The sequence below is a fragment of the Schistocerca serialis genome, chromosome 9, assembly GCF_023864345.2.
Source record: "Schistocerca serialis cubense isolate TAMUIC-IGC-003099 chromosome 9, iqSchSeri2.2, whole genome shotgun sequence".
Classification (NCBI taxonomy): domain Eukaryota; kingdom Metazoa; phylum Arthropoda; class Insecta; order Orthoptera; family Acrididae; genus Schistocerca; species Schistocerca serialis.
Genome location: NC_064646.1, coordinates 429,961,224 through 429,982,893, shown reverse-complemented (window position 1 = coordinate 429,982,893; position 21,670 = coordinate 429,961,224). Strand labels below are relative to the sequence as shown.

Sequence of the window (21,670 nt, the reverse complement as noted above, 5' to 3'; positions counted from 1 at the left end):
ATTTTTGGAAGTGTCCGGATACTTTTGATCACTAGTGTACTTGCAGATAAATATCCTAACTAGAGGAAGCTGATATAAAATAAAGCCCGCTTTTTCCTTGCTCTCACGCGCGATTTCATAATTTGGGTAATAATTGTCGGAAATTTTGACGCTCTTTTCTTTCGAGATACTTCATTCGTTAAAACAACAAAGAAATGATATAATGGAAATACCCAGCGTTTTCAGATGACCATTCCACACTTCAAACTATAACGTCATGACCAATAGGATAGTCTCCTTCAACACATGAATTAATACGCTCAAGGAAGGTAATATGCTGACTTTACTCCTCATTCCAATACGTGTGATGTAATCTGAAATTAGAAAGAAAGCTTGTAAGAATAATTGGTCTTTCATTCTTAGTTATGTTCCATTGGTTAAGCCTTAGCGATTGATGGTGAGCACCTATAAGCGAATTTTTAAAAGTTTAATAATCTCCATGACTCATATTTGTAGATAGCCAGTTGCTGTTGTTCCGATTCGAACGTTTAGTCAGTTCGATAATCATAGCTACCAGACGACCTGGATCACAATCTGCCAGCCAGTCAATTAAAAAATCCTCAGCACAGGAGTCATAGGTGATTACAGGTTGAACATCGGTTATCTTGCATTTCCTGATAAAGAAGCCATTTCCTCTGTCTAACGCCGTACCTCGTGTCGATCATTCTGCTGCTATTGCCAGATAGCCCGAATTTTCTGCCGTTCGGTCCACGGTGGCATCACTTTCTTGCCCAGATTGCAGATCTAGCACTTCGCGGAAGAAAGCTGTCATTCTGTGGTAAGAAACAAATTATTTTCAATTTGGGGGTTGATCTTGTCTTTGGTCACGGCACCATGTGGATTCATTAGTTTTATTTTATATTTACTGATTACACAGGTTGGTAATTGATATGGAATAAAGTTCCAGAAATCAATTATTTCACCGTTCGACGAGGCACTGATTGTGATTCTATCTAGCATTCAGTTTTATGTGATAGCCAATTGGGTACAAACAACAGTTTTGCAGTTTAACGCCCTAGGGTAGCATGGAGAATAGCCTCTGTTCTCATGGCGAATGGCTTAGATAGAAGTGGCAGAAAGCTTTTTGACTTAAGGAAATTGATGTCCAAATGTAGGTTGTTACAACTTTGCAAACAATTAGGAGTCAGTTAGACAAAGTCAAGCTATGGAGCGCATTAAAAACACTTTCTAATAATATTCACAAATCTTACCAGCTTCGATATTTCTAACATGATGATGGGTTTCATCAAGGAGTCCGCGTGGTGTGAACTTGAGAAACTGATATTTGATTTTATTCATTTTTCTCTGCAGATTTCCCCGATGTAAAGATAAGCATACGTGGGAACAGTTGGCACAGTTAGTTCCTGAGTGAAAGATGGGTGATGTCTCTAAACTCTTAACATTGTGAGAAAACGAATCGTTCACAAGAACAGAACCACCTTCATCTTTATTTCAGGATCACTCGGACCCACTGGCACCTTATTCTTCTTTGCAGGTCTGTTGATGTCACTGTTACTTGAACTGTTCTCAGAACTATAAAAACACTTATTCAGATTGTTATCTGGATCTTTATTCTTGTAGGAACATCTCAATAATCATCCTCTCAAATCTCTGAACATATTTTACGTTCGTTAAATTACTACAATACGAAAATAGTATCTATTTTACGCATCAAAATATAGACAAAATGCTAGATAGCCAAATTTTGGCCTACATGAAGGCAATCAGTTCTGATACATTGTCTGTTGGTGTAAACACCTAAAGAGACAAAGTAGTAACAATATATCACAGCAGATGGCATCCACACACAGCGTATAGCAAACATGAGCTATCATGACATCTGTCTATAACGGATGGCGTACGAAACACGAGTAAAATTGGCGTCTAAGACGTGTTAACTGAGCTAGGAGGGAGATGAACTTCTCTACATATTGTACTGCGATTTCAGCTCTGACTAAAAAGCTGCAACCTACATTTCGTCAACAGTGAGTAATAGATGTAGAAACGCTTCACTTTAAAGTTCAAATGTATGTTTTGCGAATACAGAAATATCCAAACTTTTTTCCTTTCGTTCGACAGTGCAGCTGTGAGACGCAGAGTTCACATAATTATTTCTCTAGTTAAATCGATTTGCAATTATTTAGTTTACTGGCGTTAGTGGAATCTCTGTGGATTCAGTAGTTCATCCCCATTTTCTACAATAATCTCGTATCACAGATTTTACACTTTTTTCTTCCCTCTTCTTAGAACTTATGGTTTTGGGTAATAATTTATGCCTCATAAAAAATAAAAGAGATAAGGATCTGTAGTGTGGTCTATATAAAATAACCACTAACGTCACTTACAGCACTGTGCAGTCGTCTGAAATTTTGCCATAACAAATTATTACATAAATGGATGATACTGTGCCATGATCAGTGACAGATTTAAGCACCCTTGCAAGTTCCATTTCAAGTAGCATCAGTTAAAAGCAGAAAATACTGTTAGTGCAAGCAAATAGTCAGTTTTATCTTTGTTAGATCCCCATGTAGCTCGTTCTGAGCGACAATAACATAATTCAAACCAATTTCTAATTTAAGATTATATCCAGATGCCAGATCTAGGAAATGAAAGAGAAAACCCAGTCTCACAGGTAAAAATTTTATTTTTAATGTTACAATAATATAAAAATATAAATAAATTATAAAATGTCTTAAACAGCATTGTAGATTCTCTTTGCCGTGACGCTTCCGAAGGTGTAAGTCTGCAACAAGAAATACATCAAGATGTTAGTACAGTCCACAAACACAAACGAAATATTACAATTGGCTGATCAATAGAAAACATCAAATCTGTATTATTACCATCTCAAAATTAACCACTAAATCAAGAGAACTTTTAAACTGGGGTGATATGAGCTTGGTAAAATGTGACGTACCACGACCAGCTGCTGAGGGCTGAAGCTCTTCTCTAGGGTCACGGTCTTGCCATCCTCGCCTTTCTCGACCTTGAGCAGCGTGTGGTCGTCCTTGAGCGAGACGGAGCTCTTCCACTTGTGGCCCAGGATCTCCTCTGCAAACTCCTCTCCCAGGTGGAACGTGACGCTTCTCTTGTGGTCCCCTGTTTGGGTTGTCTCTGTGTACTTGTCGCCATCCACGGTCAATGTCATTCGAGACTTCGTCTTCAGGGCCACCTGCTTGTGGGATGGGTCTGACACACCTGCAAAAAAAGTACACTTAGCATATGGACACAAAATATTGTCCTTCGATTAGGGGAAAGCAACCTACTATCTCCAAGTTACAGTCTTCGACTACACATCTTGACGATACAACGAAATAGAAATAATTTGCCTGTATTTCTTTCTGCACCTCTTTAGCAGAGTGATATCTTAAAACTGCATACCAGAACCAGAAACTAGGTAACTGTTTTCTTGCACACACTTTCTAATCTTATGTGATATATATGTGTGCCTTTTCTTCAACTAAATGTTTGAAACAAACATAAACAACTGAATATTGTAAGAGAAAATGGAATGGTTTTAATCCATATTGATTTATTAGTTCTATGCAGCTCAGTCAGCTAATGAGTAATTTAGCATAGCACTGTTGCCAATAGGAATTGGTCTAACCTACAATTCAGGCAGGATTTGTTTGCTCATGCACAGTGACATGTATCCCAAGTGAAATAGGAAATAAGTGTGGACTGCTAGGTTCATATTTGCAGTGATACAAGTCATGTGTGTGTGCTGTTGACGACCATGAAACAGAGAATGGAGGATGAAATACAATAACGATCGTAGCCTACTCCCATCAAAGAGCATCATTTGTATCATTTCTATCCATTCACCAAGTGAGTCACTGCCATATGACAGGACCTCACTCGATGAGTAATTGTCGGGCTTCATGGTCTGTTCAACACAATGGCGTAAAGTCTGGCCATCAGAAATCTTATAATCCTCTTTTCTCTCTTTGACACCTAAATCTAACAATAAAATGGATTTACATATTATGTCTTGAACTGGCGACTCCAAGAATACCATCGTGAGAACGTGCGTTAGGACAGTGGACTATGTGGGAAAATACGTGTAGCTAGTAGAAGAGTATTACTGGGAAGCTTACAGACCTTCTTGGGTACACAAGTCGTATCAGTAAAGACTATCGGCTTCACTAAATATTTGTCAGGTAATATTACTGAGGACTGTTACCAGACCTTGAACTGCACCTTCTCACCATGAAACGTCTGATCAGAAAGGAAGGGGTAGTGGCAAACAGTTTACCACTGATATGTTCTTGCACTTTAGGACGTGCTCTTCTTTTTTTGCTGTTAGAATTGTATGGTCTGCCGTCTGCATACTAGGCTGGAACGCACATTCCGCTAATGACACAACTTACAATCGCATGTACCACAGTGAAACATATACAGTTACGACATTCAGTCAAAATATGTACGATTTGGTCAATTTGAAAAACAACACTTTTATTTGTGGTTTATGCAATTCATGTCACACATTCTAAAAGACATGAACTGTGCATAAATTTCAAGAAATTTAAGGTGGAGATAGTGAATGAAAATAAAGATCAGACTGCACAAAAATGTAGGGGTTAGGTCCTAATAGCAGCTGTCAATGGTTGTATTGTACATGTAGTCTACATAGCACAGCAAGTTGCCCACATTGTGTTACTAATTCCATGTCTATGTGGCCATGTAGTTTTGTTTCAGGTTCTGAAGACACAGAGCCTATGCTGCCCTCACAGAACCTATGATACACCACAAAGTTGAACCTAATTTTGAACTAAAGACAATCCGTAGCTTGTGTTGTTGTAACTAGAGCAGTAATCTGATTTTAGCAGATCTCAAAGTGTTTGACCTACACCAGATGTAGGAATAAAAATTTTGTTTCTCTCGTTATATCTCGATGTAAGTGCCAAGGTCGACGGGGAAGTTGGCATAACGGTGTGGTGTGACCTCCACACGCTATAGGAGCACCACAGGAACTCTAAAGCTGTACGAACTGACAGACATTGAAACCCAAATGCTTCTAAATGCGGGTCTAGTTTATTAACCAATAGGCCACCTCGCAATCAGCTAAACAGAGTTTATCCTACTTTTCAACAGCAATAATACTGTGCTCCATGAAAATAGTGAAGTGGCTACGTAAACATCAGAAACGGGAAATAAAGAAGCAAAGATACGAGCATGAAACTTTTTCGTCACTGGAGTATTTGAAAGGAGAATTATATCACATGTTAGTCGATGATTGTTTTTTTACGATGAACAATCACCAATAATTCTCTTATGGAATAATAACTTTTTTCTTCTGCCGTTCTAAAAAAGCCAGAAAATTATCACGTAAACCGATCGTAATCCTTTTTGATAGTCAGTACTCACCGTAGACGTCAAACATGGCCTCAACATTCTGCTGGCTGTCCAGGTCCAGCTCATACGTCTTCCCAGAGAACTGCTTCACCATTTTTCCGGCGGTTCTACGGAGGATCTACGGACGTCAGTTGCGGTTCTGTGACTTCAGAAGTCCTAATGTCTTGTGGTGGAGCAGAAGCTCTTTTATATTGATGTAAACGGCTCCACGCCTTGTGTAGTCGTAACCGACAGAGATAAGCAAACTTCCTGCCGTAAAGTAGTAATTTCCCGCGTGCTATTTTGTGACGATCTGATTCGCTCCATTTGATTACAGAGATAATGCTGTTGCGCCATCTGAACTTCTTATCATAAAACGTAAGTGCTTGCTTCCTTGAGATTATCGTTCTCTCTTCCTGTAAGAGAACGCTGTATTTTCGATGCATGTTAACTCTGTGCGTTCGAATTGAAATTCATGTATTCTACAAGAAATGATTTGATTTGAAAGTAAATCATACTGCCTTGAAGGGAAAGTAGTATATTGACAACGGAATTTAGTGAAATCAAGTCTGGGAATTAGTATAGTATATGAGATACTAGAATTGATGGATGGGTTTGCTAACTGAGCAGCTAAGTAAATGATTAGGGCTGAAGAATAGATATATAAATGCAAACTGGCAATATCAACAGAATCATATCTGGAAAACGGAAATTTATTAACATCAAATGTGAGTTTCAGACTTCAGCCGCCTCTGTTGGAGGCACACGTCTGAAGTTAAAGTTTGTGTGAAAGTAAAATAGGAAATATAAGCACTTCAGACAGGAAGAGATTGTAAGCCTTTTGAATATAGGGGAACTCGGGACAGAACGGGATAGCGCGGCACAATGAGAAATTGCTATTTTCTAGATTGGACAGTGTTGCAACCTGTTGTATGGGCATGTAACTATTTCTCCGAATGGAAGGGAAGTGAGGGCAGCCATTCTGATTTAGTTTGAAGTGCGGGATCTAAGCGAATTGTTGTCCGTCGCGTTACCGCTTGCATTGTTCTAACGTTTGGTGAATTTCAACGCCAGGTAAGCTGTTAATTATTAATTGTATACCCTAAAATGAGACATTCCCTTTAAGTGCATGGAATTTGTTACACGGTAGTTATTTAATGCATTTAAATAAGTCAGTTATTACACTCCATAAAAGTTGTAAACCTCAAAAGTGCTCTTGGGGCGGAACGGGACGGGGCAGAATGGGATAGTGTCCTGTTCTGCCCAGTCATATTTTGATGCAAGTAGAAAGCAAACCCAGCCTGGATGTTCATGGATGCCAGACTCTCCCAACCAGCTATGTTCTCCGAACAACTCAGCTTTCCAGATATCGCCCGAGGCTGTCATTCCAATCCCACTAATCTGTCAAAATATTCGGCGGACTACAAGACGTAAAGGAAAAACCGTCGTATTAACAGATTCTCCTTATAAGAAGGAACTGCAGAATGCTGTCGCACGTAAAGTAGGCCTACAGAAAGGAGGAAGGTGCACAAATATAAACAATGCCAGGACAGAGACGTCAGGTTCAATGCAACTTAAGGCAAAAATATCAAACTGTGCACCCACCACAAAAAATAAAAAAGAACAGAGGACATCAAAGACCTTAAGAAAAATGAAAGGAAGAATATAATGGAGAAGATAGAATCAGAGATAGAGGATGCCGAGTGTCTCTACTGTGGGGACTTCTACTCCGTTTCTAATGAGGGCTGGGTCGCATGCCACAGTGGGCACACAATTCATGTGCTGGCACAGACAGTGAAGATGGAGAGGAAATACTGATTTGTGACTATTGTCGAGAGGACTAGTAGTTAGTGGTTTGGTGGTTATTAAGCATTGTACATTTTTCAGAATGACATTGAAATATTTTCTTATTTTGAAGAATGACTTTTTAATTGTTTAAATTACACATTCCGTAGGCTGAATTGCCTTTTATACAACATTTTGTCATAGTTTAATACGATATTCGTAATTCAAATTCAACGTTTATGTAATAATTTAACAAAAAATACCCTTATCCCATTCTGTCCTGTGGGTGGGGCGGAACGGGAAATATGCAAGACTTTCTTTGAAAAATTGTAAAAAATGCAAAATGTATTGTTTTAAGTGATTTTAAAATAAGGTACATTAGGTTACTCTACAAGGTGTTTTTTTATCACTTTAAGAAGTGTTTCCTTGTGTTCCCTTATTTTATAGAAATTGTTACACATTAAGTATCCCGTTCCGCCCCGAGTTCCCCTAGTGGCATAGTAGGACACTGACGATTAGATTGGTAGATCGCATAACATATGCGAGAGAATTTAAATAAAAGAAGAAGTCAATTGATATGGCAGAAATCGAGGCAGTAAGGATCTCTCGATTCCGTAATGAACTGTAGGAAGCATGATTGTACAGACAGACCAAGCCTTCACTATAGTACGCGGTCTGAAAACCGTGTAGGTCGCAATATTTATGGAGAGAAGGAGAGGCTAACACAGGATAGACAAGTGTGGGGACCTGCATCAAACCAGTCATCACAAATCAACCATGTTCTAAAACAGACAGTCCCCGAATGAATCATAAGCCAGACATTGTATACACTACAGTTTTAGTATTTGGATAATATATTTAGATGTGATATTAGTACTTCTTTATAAGTTCAGATGTGTGTAAATTACGTCTGGATATCGTTTGGAGGGAGTAACTTGTATGCACAAGTTCACACCTACACTTTGACATGTGTGCAGTCTGGAAATACTGTGAAAGAAAAAAGGGCCACTTTGTCCACTGTTCACCACGTGCCATGTAATAAGAGCCTCCTACTAAGCGACGAAATGTCACATAATCTGATCAGGATTTAAGAATTAAACAACATGCTCTCTTATTATGGTTGAATTTGTTTTCTTGGACAGTCTGTTTTATTACGGGAAAAGTACAGTATGGATTCTCCAACGAATATCTTTTAGAGAATCGAAATATGTCATGCTTTGAATCACACTATTTGCCATACCTGTTTCAAGAAATATTGTCTCAGTAAGAATGGTCCCCTAAGCATTTTTATTGTTCCTTCTTCGTATTAACTTATTTCACATGTTGTAAAAATGCATTTGGGAATTTTATGTTGTAATATAGGTAATTTCAAAATGTTTATAACATCATAACTATTGTGAAAAGGGCGCCTCTGATGGCATTATGCGAACATTTAATTAAAGTGAAGAAGTATTATAGCCGCTAATTATGAAGGTCTCCTGGACATTACAAACGAGAGACTTGGTTCATAATAGGGTGTATGATCAGATGAACAGCAGCACGTGCTCTGCAGGTGTTCCCATGTCGGTCCAAAGTTTGTTATGGAGTTTTTGTGGTAGGGCGTTCCATTCCTCCACCAACGTCTTTGACAACTGCTCGATGCTTGTTGGTTCATGTGAACATGTTGCAGTACGTATCTCTACCGAATACCAGAAGTATCGATAGGATTTAAGTCGGGGAAAAAGGCAGGCCAGTCCATTCGCCGTTTAGTCTCTTGTTACAAGAGCTGCTCTGCCTATACAGACCAATGCGGTTGCCCATTGCAATCCACGAATGTGATATCAGGATGACAATAACGTTTATCGGTCAGTGTACCATGTTCAAAGATTTGGAGATCAGTATATCCATCCAACATTCTGTCTCCCAACACCATACACGATGGCACCTGGGCTACCAAGGCGGATATGTTCGACATTGTTCATGGGTGCATTTCGTGTTTGCACATCTCACTGTACTAGGATATGAGGGTATGTCCGCAATCACTACTCAGACTACATATGCTCTCATCTGAGAAGAGCATGTGAGCCCTTTCCCTAGTTGATCCAGTCCCTATGCTCTTGACACCATCGCAAACGGTGCCGCCATGTATGGGTGGTCAACAGAGTACAGCGTACTGATAGTTGGACAAAGAGTCCCTCCCTATGCACCGAGCGAGATGACATAGTGGTTAGCACACTGGACTCGCAAAATGGTTTAAATGGCTCTGAGCACTATGGGACTTAACTTCTGAGGTCATCATTCCCTTAGAACTTAGAACAACTGAAACCTAACTAACCTAAGACATCACACACATCCATGCCCGAGGGAGGATTGGCACCTGGGACCGTAGCGGTCGCGTGGTCCAGACTGTAGCGCCTAGAACCGCTCGGCCACCCAGGCCGGCACATTGGACTCGCATTCGGGATGATGACGAGCGTTTCACCAATGACGAGCGTTTCACCAACAACTATAACCCAATATGTGGCTGTACGCTTTCCCGGCGTAAACTGTTGGTGAAGGCTTCTCGAGTCTCCAGCGAGGTGGTAGCGTCAATATCTCGCGACGTTTCGGGAAGTGTCATACTCGTCACCGTGGCTGGTGTTGTTGAGGCCCCCCAGCAGTGTCGGTGGCAGCAGGAGGACTTTTGTTGCCCTGTGAAAGTAACCTGATCACAAGGATGTAGTCTCGCAAATATGTTGACTGAGGGGGGTGAACGGGGGGGGGGAGGGAGGGGGGGGCGTCGAGACAGCCCGGTTGCCTCCTGTCGCCTGAATGAAATTACACATGCCGTATACTGAAATTGAAAGATACAAGGAGCAATCAAAAAATTTCTATTTAGGAACATTGTTGTAGTGTATAGGCAACGTGGGCAAGCCTGATGCGGATATGTTTGCATGGGATCAGTGTGCCATTCGTATCTTTTCGACGGGCATCCGAAAAATGCGGAAACATGAACTAAGACGACATTTTTACTACATACATCCAAACAGGAACGACGTGCTGTTATTATTTACTTGAATTCCGAAGAACAAACACTGGTAGACACACATCATGGAATAAGGAAAATGTATGGGGCGGCCTATCTGTCGAAAAGCACTGTTGTGGAATGCTGCAACAAGGGGCGCTGCTGTTCATGATAACACACGTCCCCATACAGCAAATGTCGTAATGCAGCAGTTTAGCCAACTCAAGTTGGAGACATTCGAGCAACAGCCCTATATTCATGTACCCTCCCCACGTGATATAACACCTTTGCTTCCTTAAAAAAGGCCCCCAAAGATCGTAGTGTCCCGTCAGACAGGGATGTGCAGCAGGCAGTAACAGACCTCTTCAAGAAGAAGGACATGGTATCGGGTAACTTCAACCTAGTGCGTCGGTAGTATGATTGTCTCAATGGACATCGAGATTTATCCTTAGTGGTTTTCAAATTCTAGTCTGTATGGCCTTCGATTGGAAACTTTTTGATGGCTCTTTACATTTTGATTTTCAGCCATACGACGAAAAAGTTATATGCGCTATTGGTAGTCAACAATATCACCAGTAGATTCAAACTATCGATGTATCGATAGCACTGTCGGCTATCGCCGGTCCCTGCTCAATCCAAAACCAACTATTAAAAATTGTTGGTCTTACTTCATTTCAGTAGTTTTGTTAACGAGTTTATTTCGTACTGGCAGATGAATCTAATGTAAGTCCTGCTGTTTATTGTCTTGTTCTGTGTGCTGTTCTGATAGTTCCTAATTATGGATATGTTGTAACGAGAGAGTAGAGAAAATCTGATTTTCATTCGTCCGCTAGCGTCATGGTAAGTTTAAAATACGTAAGCATTACTATAATAGCCTAATAATTTAACAGCTGTTTGCCGTTGGCACTGGGGTTGGTATTTGGAGACGGGTAAAACTTTGTGGCTGCAATATTTTAGTATTTCATAATGCCGCGGAACGGTAAATATCATTAAAAATAATATAAAATTAAATTTGGTGCATAGAAGTACACACCTGAATTTTCTGTGTCGCACAAAAATCTCGTTGATCAACACAAATATCGACCAAACGTCGATGGTTGCATTTGTTTACAAAATTTCCTCAAAACTTTATTATTATTAGCCCTAATGGCAAAATATCACCCGATCTTGTCACCCAGGCAGTACTCAATTATAAAAAAAACCAGTTCCGATACGTAACCAGTGTGTGTGTGGGCGGGGGGGTTAGGAATTGCGGAAGGCCCACCACAACACATTCCGTGGTAAGTTCGTTGCTAAAAGATTTTTTCAGCACGCTGCTTGAATTCGTCCCTCCCTCCTTTCGTCCATAACCTATTTACGCTCTTGTAATACTATCATAACTGAAACCACGAATTCCCTGCACAATTAAATCCAAAAATATGCATGCATTCATGCAATGTCAGATGACGAAACAGCATGCAGTATCAGAATTTGATTTTTTGTTGTGATGTATTTTTGTTTGTTTGGAAACAATGTGCAATAACTAGGTTTTCCAAATTTTCCACCTAACATGGTAGTTCTGTGCCTAGAGCATTGAGGTATCAGTACCTGGATTTGAAAGGTGTTGTGTTTCGAATCCTCCTCTGGCAACCTTGAAAATGGTTTTCTGTGGATTCCGATTTTCAATTTAGGCAAATGCTGGGATGGGTCCCTTATCATAGGTGACAGCCAATTCCTTACGAATTTCTTATTTTCCTGACAGATTCCTATTCCCTTGAAGATGCAACCTCTCTGATTAAATTAAAAAAATCTGCATCGAAGGCGAGCCAAACACCTCCTCAGAGACTACTGGCAGTAGAATCCATACTTACTTTCGATTGATGCTAGCGACCAGTATTTTGTACTATGTGTCTGTGCATAAAGATTGCTCACTTGTAGTGCGGAAATACATCGTATTTTCCAGTGTTACCACAAGAAAGATGTTCTACTGTGAAAAGTCTTATTTGTAATATCCTTGCGCACTGATATCAACTATCACAACACTATCATATTTGTAAATAAACGTCATACAAACAACAATTTATGCTGTATATCGTAGAGGAGTTTATTGGCATCGAAGATTATATAACCATATCATCGTGGGTAAATACGATTTTATTTATAAGTTTGCTTACAGTAGAAGACTAGCTGAAAATAATGCAGGAACCAATTTTAAGATCCCAAAACTGTAGCTTATAGAATTAATGTAATCCGTTTGCTTCGTAAATAAGTTTTATTGTTACAGTTTCAAGTTAGTAATAATAAATTTTTAAGAAAACTTGATCACTTGGGGAAGCTGAAGTATTGTAACGAAATTAAAGTTAGTTTTTAAAATTTGAGATTGAATCGAGTAAATCTGGGATGCTTTAACGTAGTGAAGAAATTATGGTTTGGGTTCACATAAGTCGTAAATTTAAATACATGATTATAGTAGGAGAAATATAACCATTGTCAAAAGAGATTTGAACCCATTTAACTTTATATGTAATCCAGCTCAACGTTAAGATTCTTCTGCTCTGCGATGGTGATCCGCGTACTAAAAGACTGAACTCTGTTTCATTAGCAAAGAGGCAATACATCATATTCGACTTTTAATTCATTTTTCAACAGAGTGAAGTTATCATACTACCAAATCCAGAATAATGTAATTGCACAGTTTGGTATTTTCTCTACATAGATTGTTCTGAAACTATTCGTTCATATTAATACAGGGGGAGAGAACATCAAAACAAATATATCTACATCTGATACATATGGTCCCTGACGGCAGTTACTGATGGTAGGAACGATTTACACAGAAGGTAGCTTAGCATACTAATTTCAGAACTGGCAGTCACACGAACTGCTCGAATGCGTGACTATTGGCCTGCATGCACGCAGTACATCGTTGGACCATTGACTGTGATGTGCATTTGAAGATTCATGGCATCTCCGGAATGGTACCAGCAGTGGCAGTATTTCTAGTGACGATGTCTTCTTCAGTTTCCAGAACAATTTCGTCCACCAGTTGTTCCATATGACCTCAGAGGAAGAAATCCACACACATGAGGTTAGGTGACTTCGGTGGCCAGGCCACATGGACACCCTGGCCAAGTCATCGATTCTTGAAAGTGGGTCTCTGATGATTCCTCACAGCAATGTGAAGTTGGCTGGCATCCCATGGTGCTGGAAGTATGATATTTAGAGGTACATCCTGTAGAGTCTTGTACCATAAAGAAGCGAGGAAGAGGGTGTTGTTATAAGTGGCCAGTATCCTATTCTGCAACATATATGCACACGTGAATTAATATGGTTCTTTACTTACATGAACACTAATTTGTTACTTAATTGGAATAGAGTCATTTTTTATGGTACAAGCTCATCCATAATAGTCCTCTTTCAGACAATATCGGTGATCTTGCAGTAATTTGACGCTGTCTACTGTCATAGCCTGAGTCGCTAACAGGGCCCGCACTACAATGAATGACATATGTGAAACTGGAGTGTGAGTTAGTGACTGAGTTAGTGAGGCCATCCAGTCAGCAGTGTCGGCCTAAATACTTGCTGTCGATAGGGCGTTGGCGGCATGTTACAAGCGAGTCTGTCTCTGGCCTCTCTTGAGATAGGCGCACTTGACTGAGTGCCTACTATCAATCTTCGCATTACCTTTTATCGGACAGGTGTTCTGGCGACAGCTTACGCCAGCACACATCCTCCAGCAGGTCTTGCGACACGTGTTCCATGAAGATGCGGAATCCCTGTCCATTGAGGTGGACTAGAATAAATAAGGAGTATAGTCCAACCAGCCTAATAGCAAGAATGCTCGCCCACGCATTAGCACTGAATCACTGTTGATCAACACGAGGTCAAGTAACACGTGGATTCACATGTGCCAAAAGATGCAAATTGAGGACATTTTAAAGTCAGTTCACAGTACCAGTCAGCGACTCTGACACAACAGCTTATGTCAGTACCACTAGCTAAATCTTCCGTAACAAGGCGACTTCACATTCCATGTATTATGTACTTGTCTTGATGTTCTCTGTCCCCTGTATTACCTGAAGGAGTAGTTTCGGAACATGGAGAACGTATGTTACACTTTTTTGATACAAGTGTTTCTTATTTTTTAGGTCAAATACTATTTATATGAACACCTCCCAAAAGCTCATTATGTAGATGACTAGATAAGTTTTTTCAGTATAATATAAAAAATATTATCCTTTTTAAGGTCTCCTTTAACAAACTACCCCCCCCCCCCCCTCCTTTCACAAATGACTACATCCTAGCTTGAAGAAATACATCCCAAATATAGCCATATCGATATGCACTGAATCCTGGTATTTCGTTTCTTTCACAGTCGATTTCAAAATTTTGATAAACATTCGTCTTTCGTTGAAATGGGGAGAATTTGGAAGCATGGAATTTTGAAATCGAAATTTTCGGATTACCATTCCACACATCAAAAGAAGACTTGCGAGTAGTCTCCTTGAATAGAGCAGACCGTATGCTTGTGGAAGACAATTTTGTGACCTTAATCTTCATTGTATGGCATGAAGTTTCAAGTGGCAAAACAAAAGATAAGCGACTTCAGGGAAAAATAAATTGTAGTCACAACTGCTCTTCCATTTCTTCGTTATCTCCCATTAGTTAAAACTGATTAGTCGATAAGAGGCCCTTGAGCAAATTTAGAGAACCAGCATTTGAGGCTGACTGCAGTACAATTTTACTGCCGCCAACTTACATTTCGCGGAAAGACCACAAAGATAGATAAGAGAGATTAGGGCTCGTACAGAGGCATATAGGCAGTCATTTTTCCCTCGTTCTGTTTGGGAGTGGAACAGGGAGAGATGATGCTAGTTGTGGTACGAGGTACCCTCCGCTACGCACCGTATGGTGGATTGCGGAGTATGTATGTAAATGTAGTAGATGAACGAAAGTCCACAGCGCGTACACGCGAGAGTGTGTGGTGTGCAACTTGCTCATCTCCTACTTAAACGTATGCACAAAGCGTTCAGCCTCGTCGTTCGACTGGGGCTGGAACGGGGCTGAGGTCAGATGGCGAATTCCATTATCAGCACAGAACGTTTCAAACTCTGAGGACACAAATTATGGGCCATTGTCGGAGACAATTTCAGGAAGGCCCTCAATGCAAAAAACAGACGTCCAAGTCCGAATAGTACTGGCAGGTGTAGTAGAAGACATAGGCACAACAGCCCGCAGCTCGTGGTCGTGCGGTAGCGTTCTCGTTTCCCACGCACGGGTTCCCGGGTTCGATTCCCGGCGGGGTCAGGAATTTTCTCTGCCTCGTGATGGCTGGGTGTTGTGTGATGTCCTTAGGTTAGTTAGGTTTAAGTAGTTCTAAGTTCTAGGGGACTGATGACCATAGATGTTAAGTCCCATAGTGCTCAGAGCCATTTGAACCATAGGCACAACAAAAGGTAAGTTGCTGTACGCGTCAATAACTATCAACCAGCGGGTGTCCCAAAAAGGACCTGCAAAATCAACATGAACGTGCTGCCAAGGCACAGCAGGAGTCGGCCATGCAAAGCATGGCGGGGAGCAGATTGATGCTCCGCGCAAGAGTGACAATTAGCAAGCAAATTCTCAATTTGTTTATCAATGCCGACCCAAGTGCAGTGACGACACGCTAATTGCTTCGTCTGCACTATACCCCAATGACCAGCGTGCAGTAAACGGAGGATTTCCGACTGCAACGAACGAGGTACAACCACACGAGACTGATCATTTTCTGTTCGTAACAAAATAACACCTTGGAGTACAGACAAGTTGTGACGTTGCGCAAAAAACATCGAACAAGTGGATCACGAATCTCCGTAGCAGATGGAGGCCATTGGGTACGAATATACTGCTAAAGAATCTGTAAAGAAGCATCGGCGGCCGTCGCAGAAGCAATGCGTCGAAAATCCACAGGAAAACCATCAGCTAATTCCTTATCCTGCGAATCAATAAACATGCATGACAATTCTGAAGAATCAAATTCGTCGTCAGGAGCGATAGGGAGGTGAGACAATGCATCGGCATTGCCATGCTGGGCCGTAGGCCGAGACAAAATTCCGTAATTTTAGTTAGTAAAAAAAAGGACCATTGTTGCAACTTTTGTGCAATACGGGCTGGAACTGGCTTTGGCCCTGTGAAACAACGACGTCAAAGGCATATGCTCAGTGACCAAACAGAACTTGCGAACTTGGCCACTCCATAGACAATAGCTAAAGCTTCTTTCTGGATTTGAGAATAGTTTAGCTGGCCAGAATTGCGAAAATTAGACGCAAAAGTGATCGGGCAATCGACAGAATTCATGCGGTGCGAGAGAACCGCTCCGATGCCGTGAGAAGTGCACTGTCAGCCAAAACAACTGGTTTGTAGGGATCGAAAGGAATCAAACAGCCATCACTCAACAAAACAGATTTGAGCTTTTGGAAACAGCGTCGCATTCCGAAGACCAAACAAAAGGAATGTTCTTACTGCTAAGGCGATGCGAAGGCGCTACAATCTGCGCTGCATTTGGTATAAACCGAACATAATACGTAATTGTACCCAGCACAGACTGAAGTTCTTTCAAGTTCCTGGGTACCGGCAAGTCTCTAATCGCACTGAGATGTGATGGTGAGGGCTGGCTACTCTGTCCGTTAGTCATATGTCCTAAATACTGAATATGTTAGATTTGGGAGGAAGCCGGACCTCTCTACCCATTGTACTCTGATTTCAGTTCTAACTCGAAGTCTATAACCCACATTTCAATAGTGAGTAATAGATGCTGAAAGTCTTCACATGAAAAAGCGAATGTCTGTTTCGTGAATGCAGAAATACCCTGTCATTTGTGTTTTTGTTCAGCAGAGTAGTAGATGGCCGGATTGCACACAAATGGTTCTCTAGTAGAAGTGATTTTCCATTAGTCAGTTTACTAACGTTAGTGGAACCTTTATGGTCTCAGTCGGTTCTCTCCACTTTCCATGACATTCCTCTGTCACAGATTTTACAGCTCTCACACACCTATCTTTTTTGGAACTTCTGCTTTCAGGTTATCATTTATGCCTACCGAAATGCCTCAAAAACAATAAGGAATTCAACAAACTGTTCAATTATCTAGTGTGAACTCGCAACTAATAGCACTCACAGAACTGTACAATCCTGTGTAATTTTCTCGAGTAAAGTTCCTACATAAGTGTATGATATTGCACCTTCATCACTGACAGTAGTAAATATCTGTGCAAGTTTAATTTTAAGTAAGTATTTCTGAAAAACAGTGAGCGCTATTATTGTATCTAAACAGCGATTTCTCCTTCTATTACTCCTGTAGCTCGTTCCAAGGTACAGTAACACAATTCAAACCAATTTGTAATTTAATATTAAACCTAGATGCCATATCTAGGAAATGAAAGAGAAAACCATGATTTACACATAGAAAATTTTATTTTTAATATTACAGTAATACAGCAATATAAATAAATTAGAAGATGAAATGAAATATCTTAAACAGCCTTGTAGATTCTCTTCGCCGAAACGCTTCCAAAGGTGTAAGTCTGCAACATAAAGACATTAGTGCAGTACATAAACATGAACCAATCATTTCAAGTGACTGATAAATAAAAGACATGAAATCAATACTATTCCCACTGTGTAATCTCAAAATTAATCTCTTAATCAAGAGAACTTTGATATTGTGGCAGACGAGCCTGTCAAAAATTCTGTATTAGACTAGTAAGGACAGCTACAGATATGACATACCACGACCAGCTGCTGAGGGCTGAAGCTTTTCTCGAGGGTCACGGTCTTGCCATCCTCGCCTTTCTCGACCTTGAGCAGCGTGTGGTCGTCCTTGAGGGAGACGGAGCTCTTCCACTTGTGGCCCAGGATCTCCTCTGCAAACTCCTCTCCCAGGCGGAACGTGACGCTGGTCTGGTGGTTCCCTGTTTGGGTTGTCTCTGTGTACTTGTCGCCGTCCACAGTCAATGTCACTCGAGCCTTTGTCTTCAGGGCTACCTGCTTGTGCGCTGGGTCTGTCACCCCTGCAAAATAAGTACCCGTAGCATATGGACACAAAATATTGCCACTGGATTAGGGGAAGATATCCTACTAAGTTACACTCTCTCAATACATATCTTGACGACAGAATGAAACAGAAGGTAATTTGCCTGTACTTCTTTCTGCAACCCTTTAGCACAGTGGTATTTTGAAACTGCATCCAGAATCAGAACCAGAAACCAGACATCTCTTTTACTTTTTCCACACACTTTGTAATTGTATGTGCTATATGCTTGTGCCTTTTCCACAACTAAATGTTTTGAAACAAACATAATCAGCTGAGAATCGTAGGAGTAATTGGAATGATTTGAAGTATGTACTACTTTGTGATCTCTAGGTAATTCAATCAGCTAATAAATAAATTACTGTGGCACAGTTTCCATAACAAATAGGTCTAACCAACAAATTGGGCGGGTTTTGTTTCTTCGTGCACAATGACACATTTCCTCAGTGAAGTAGGAAGTAAATATTTTAGTTAACTATATACTCCTGGATTCGTATGCGTAGTAATATGTGTCATGTGTGTGTTGTTGATGACGATGAAACACAGAACGAGGTGAGGGGAACGCGGTGACAATCACAACCTACTCGTATCAAAGAGTTCCATCCGTTCACCAGGTGAGCCGCTGTCATGTCACAGGACCTCACTTAATGCATAATTGTGGATGTCTCATGGTCAACTTAAGACTCGGCGTAAAGTTAGTACAACTGAAAACTCACTCTTTTCTCCCCTTGACAGCTAAATCTAATAATGAAAATTTATTTTAATGCTAGGGTTCTGAATGTCGACTCCAAGCTGAGCACCATCGTAAAAACTTGCGGTACGACGATGGGCTTCGGGAGAAATCGCCTTTTGTTAGTAGGGGAGTATTGCAGGGAAGCTAACAGACCTCTTAGGCATTACCAGAAAAGAATACTAGCTTCACTATCTGTTAGAGAATATTACCGAGGACTAATTCTAGACTTTGAACTGCGTCTTTACACCGTAAAAAATCTGATCAGAGTGTAAGGAGCATTGGGAAACAGTTTGCCACTGTCACCTTCCTGCACTTTGGCGACTTTCACTTATTTGTTTACTGTTAGAATTGTATGGTCTGCAGTCCATATACTACGACAGAGTGCACATTCAGTCAATGACAAAAGTAACAATCACTGTTATAATAATTATACATACACAACCACGACATTCAGTCATAATATGCACAATGCAGTTAGGAAGAACAATACCCATTTGAAGAATAACAGCTCTAGTGATGTTTTATGCGGTTCATGTCCATAGCTTCTGTAAGATATGCACTGGGCATAAAATTGAAGAAACTTAAGGTGGAGATAGTAAGTGAAAAGAAAGTAGAGAATGTACGAAGACGTAGGGGTTCGGTCCGAATCACAGCTGTCAGTGGTTAGGACGTACATGGAGACTACATAACTTGGCAGATTGCCTAGATTGTATTGCTGTTTCCTTGTCTGTATGGTCCTGTGATTATGTTTCAGGTTCTGAAGATACAAAGCCTATGTTACCCTTACAGAACGTTTGATAGTAGTAACGTTATGCTACACTATAAAGATACAATTGACATCTGAAGATAAGCTATAGCTACTGTTGTTATAACTAGAACACTAATCTGATGTTTTCAGTGCTAGAAGTGTTTGACCTGCGCAAAATCTACGAATAACAGTTGTGTTTCTCTCGTTTATGTAGCGTTGTAAGTGTCAATGTTGGTGAAGATCTGGACGTAACTGTGGAGTGTGAGCTCCACACGCTACAGGAACACCACAGAAATTCTAAGGCTGCATGATCTGATGGGCATGTTCCTGAACGCGAGTCTAGTTCTCAACCAATACGCTACCTCACAAGGTCGGCTAAACAGCGTGTATTCTAGTTTTCAACAGCGACAATAATTAGAAAGAAATGAGCACATAATACGACGATCTAGTTAGTCTATACTCACCGTAGACGTCAAACATGGCCTCAACATTCTGCTGACTATCCAGGTCGAGCTCGTAGGTCTTCCCAGAGAACTGCTTCACCATTTTGCAGGCGGTTCTACTGATGTTGGCTGTAGCTGGGTGACTTCGGAAGTCTCATGCCCTGTGAGCCAGCAAAAGCTCTTTTATACCGGTACACAGCTGCAAGCCGAGTGCAGGTGTGACTGACAGAGATAAGCAAACTTCCTGCTGTATAGTAACGACTTCCCGCGTACAAAGTTCCGATTCATTCCATTTGACGGTTACAGAGATAATGCTGTTGCACCTTGCTAAGCTCTTGTAATATATCTTAAGTGCTTTCTTCCATGAGATTAACTTTTTATCTTTGTGTAAGAGAACGCTGCATTAACGTTGCATGTAAACTCTACGCCTTAGAATTAAGCTCCATAATATGCTTTGCAAGAATGAAACATGCCTGAAAGGAATTGATAGTGTTTTGAAAGAGGTTACCAATTCAACATTAACAAAAGTAGAACAATGATAATGGAGTTTAGTTAAGTCAGGAAATTAGATTACAAAATGACATACTAAAAGCTTTGCTAACTGAGAAGCAAACTAACAATCTAATTGACGAGAGCCAAAGTAGAAACGATACAAAAGCAGACTGGCAATATCAACAAAAACATTTCTGAAAAATAGAAATTTATTAACATCAAATATGAATTTATAAAAATCAGAAGATTTTGTCTGAAGTTAAACCTGGTGCGAAAACAAAACACGAACGATACACATTTCAGGGTAGAAGAAGGAATAGAATGAGATGCCGCAAAGAATACTGAAGCCTGGATTTGTAGATCGGATGGCTTATGAGGGAAAAGAAATTTACCGCAAAACTTGAATTAAACATGACACCGATTAATATGCCACATTTTATCAACAAATCGTCAATTTGGTAATGATTGAAGGGGGAATATATTGTAGAGACAGGCCAAGGATTCACTATAGTAAGCCGTCTGAAATGGGGGTAGTTTGTAATAGTTGTACAAAGACGAAGAGACTTGTACAGAGCAGATTAGTGTGGAGGACCTGCACGAAACCAATCTTTGCACTGAAGAGCACAACTAAAACGTGTTCTAAAACAAATGATTCCCGAAGGACTCATAAGCCAGACTTTATGCAAGGTGGTCCATTGATCGTGACCGGGCCTAATATCTCACGGAATAATCGTCAAACGAAAAAACTACAAAGAACGAAACTTGTCTAGCTAGAAGGGGGAAACCAGATGGTGCTATGGTTGGCCCTCTAGATGGCGCTGCCATAGGTCAAACGGATATCAACTGTGTGTTTTGAAATAGGAACCCCCATTTTTATTACATATTCGTGTAGTATGTAAAGAAATATGAATGTTTTAGTTGGACCCCTTTTTCGCTTTGTGATAGATGGCGCTGTAATAGTGACAAACATATGGCTCACAATCTTAGACGAACAATTGGTAACAGGTAGGTTTTTTAAATTAAAATACAGAACGTAGGTACGTTTGAACATTTTATTTCGGTTGTTCAA

The 21,670-nt window shown here is 40.5% G+C and overlaps 2 protein-coding genes across 2 annotated transcripts; both read right to left on the bottom strand.

The window, feature by feature from the left end:
- Positions 1-423: 423 nt before the first annotated feature.
- Positions 424-5,488, bottom strand: LOC126419674 (fatty acid-binding protein, muscle-like). Its single transcript, XM_050086861.1, has 3 exons — positions 5,407-5,488; positions 2,957-3,237; positions 424-444 (listed from the first exon to the last, which is right to left on the bottom strand). Exons 1-3 carry the CDS (start codon positions 5,486-5,488, stop codon positions 424-426), a joined length of 384 nt encoding a protein of 127 aa, XP_049942818.1.
- A 12,140-nt stretch (positions 5,489-17,628) lies between these two features.
- LOC126419673 (fatty acid-binding protein, muscle-like) lies at positions 17,629-20,243 on the bottom strand. Its single transcript, XM_050086860.1, has 3 exons — positions 20,131-20,243; positions 17,885-18,165; positions 17,629-17,679 (listed from the first exon to the last, which is right to left on the bottom strand). Exons 1-3 carry the CDS (start codon positions 20,210-20,212, stop codon positions 17,629-17,631), a joined length of 414 nt encoding a protein of 137 aa, XP_049942817.1. The 5' UTR covers positions 20,213-20,243.
- Positions 20,244-21,670: the final 1,427 nt, after the last annotated feature.

Excerpts from the sequence above, each read along its gene's own strand:
- LOC126419674 (XM_050086861.1), bottom strand. The coding sequence starts at position 5,488 with ATGGTGAAGCAGTTCTCTGGGAAGACGTATGAGCTGGACCTGGACAGC. Across the intron at positions 3,238-5,406 it reads GGCCATGTTTGACGTCTACG|GTGTGTCAGACCCATCCCAC; the intron begins GTGAGTACTGAC and ends CTTTTTTTGCAG. Across the intron at positions 445-2,956 it reads GCCCTCAGCAGCTGGTCGTG|GTGCTCACCATCAATCGCTA; the intron begins GTACGTCACATT and ends ATTCGCTTATAG.
- LOC126419673 (XM_050086860.1), bottom strand. The coding sequence starts at position 20,212 with ATGGTGAAGCAGTTCTCTGGGAAGACCTACGAGCTCGACCTGGATAGT. Across the intron at positions 18,166-20,130 it reads GGCCATGTTTGACGTCTACG|GGGTGACAGACCCAGCGCAC; the intron begins GTGAGTATAGAC and ends CTTATTTTGCAG. Across the intron at positions 17,680-17,884 it reads GCCCTCAGCAGCTGGTCGTG|ACTTACACCTTTGGAAGCGT; the intron begins GTATGTCATATC and ends TTTATGTTGCAG.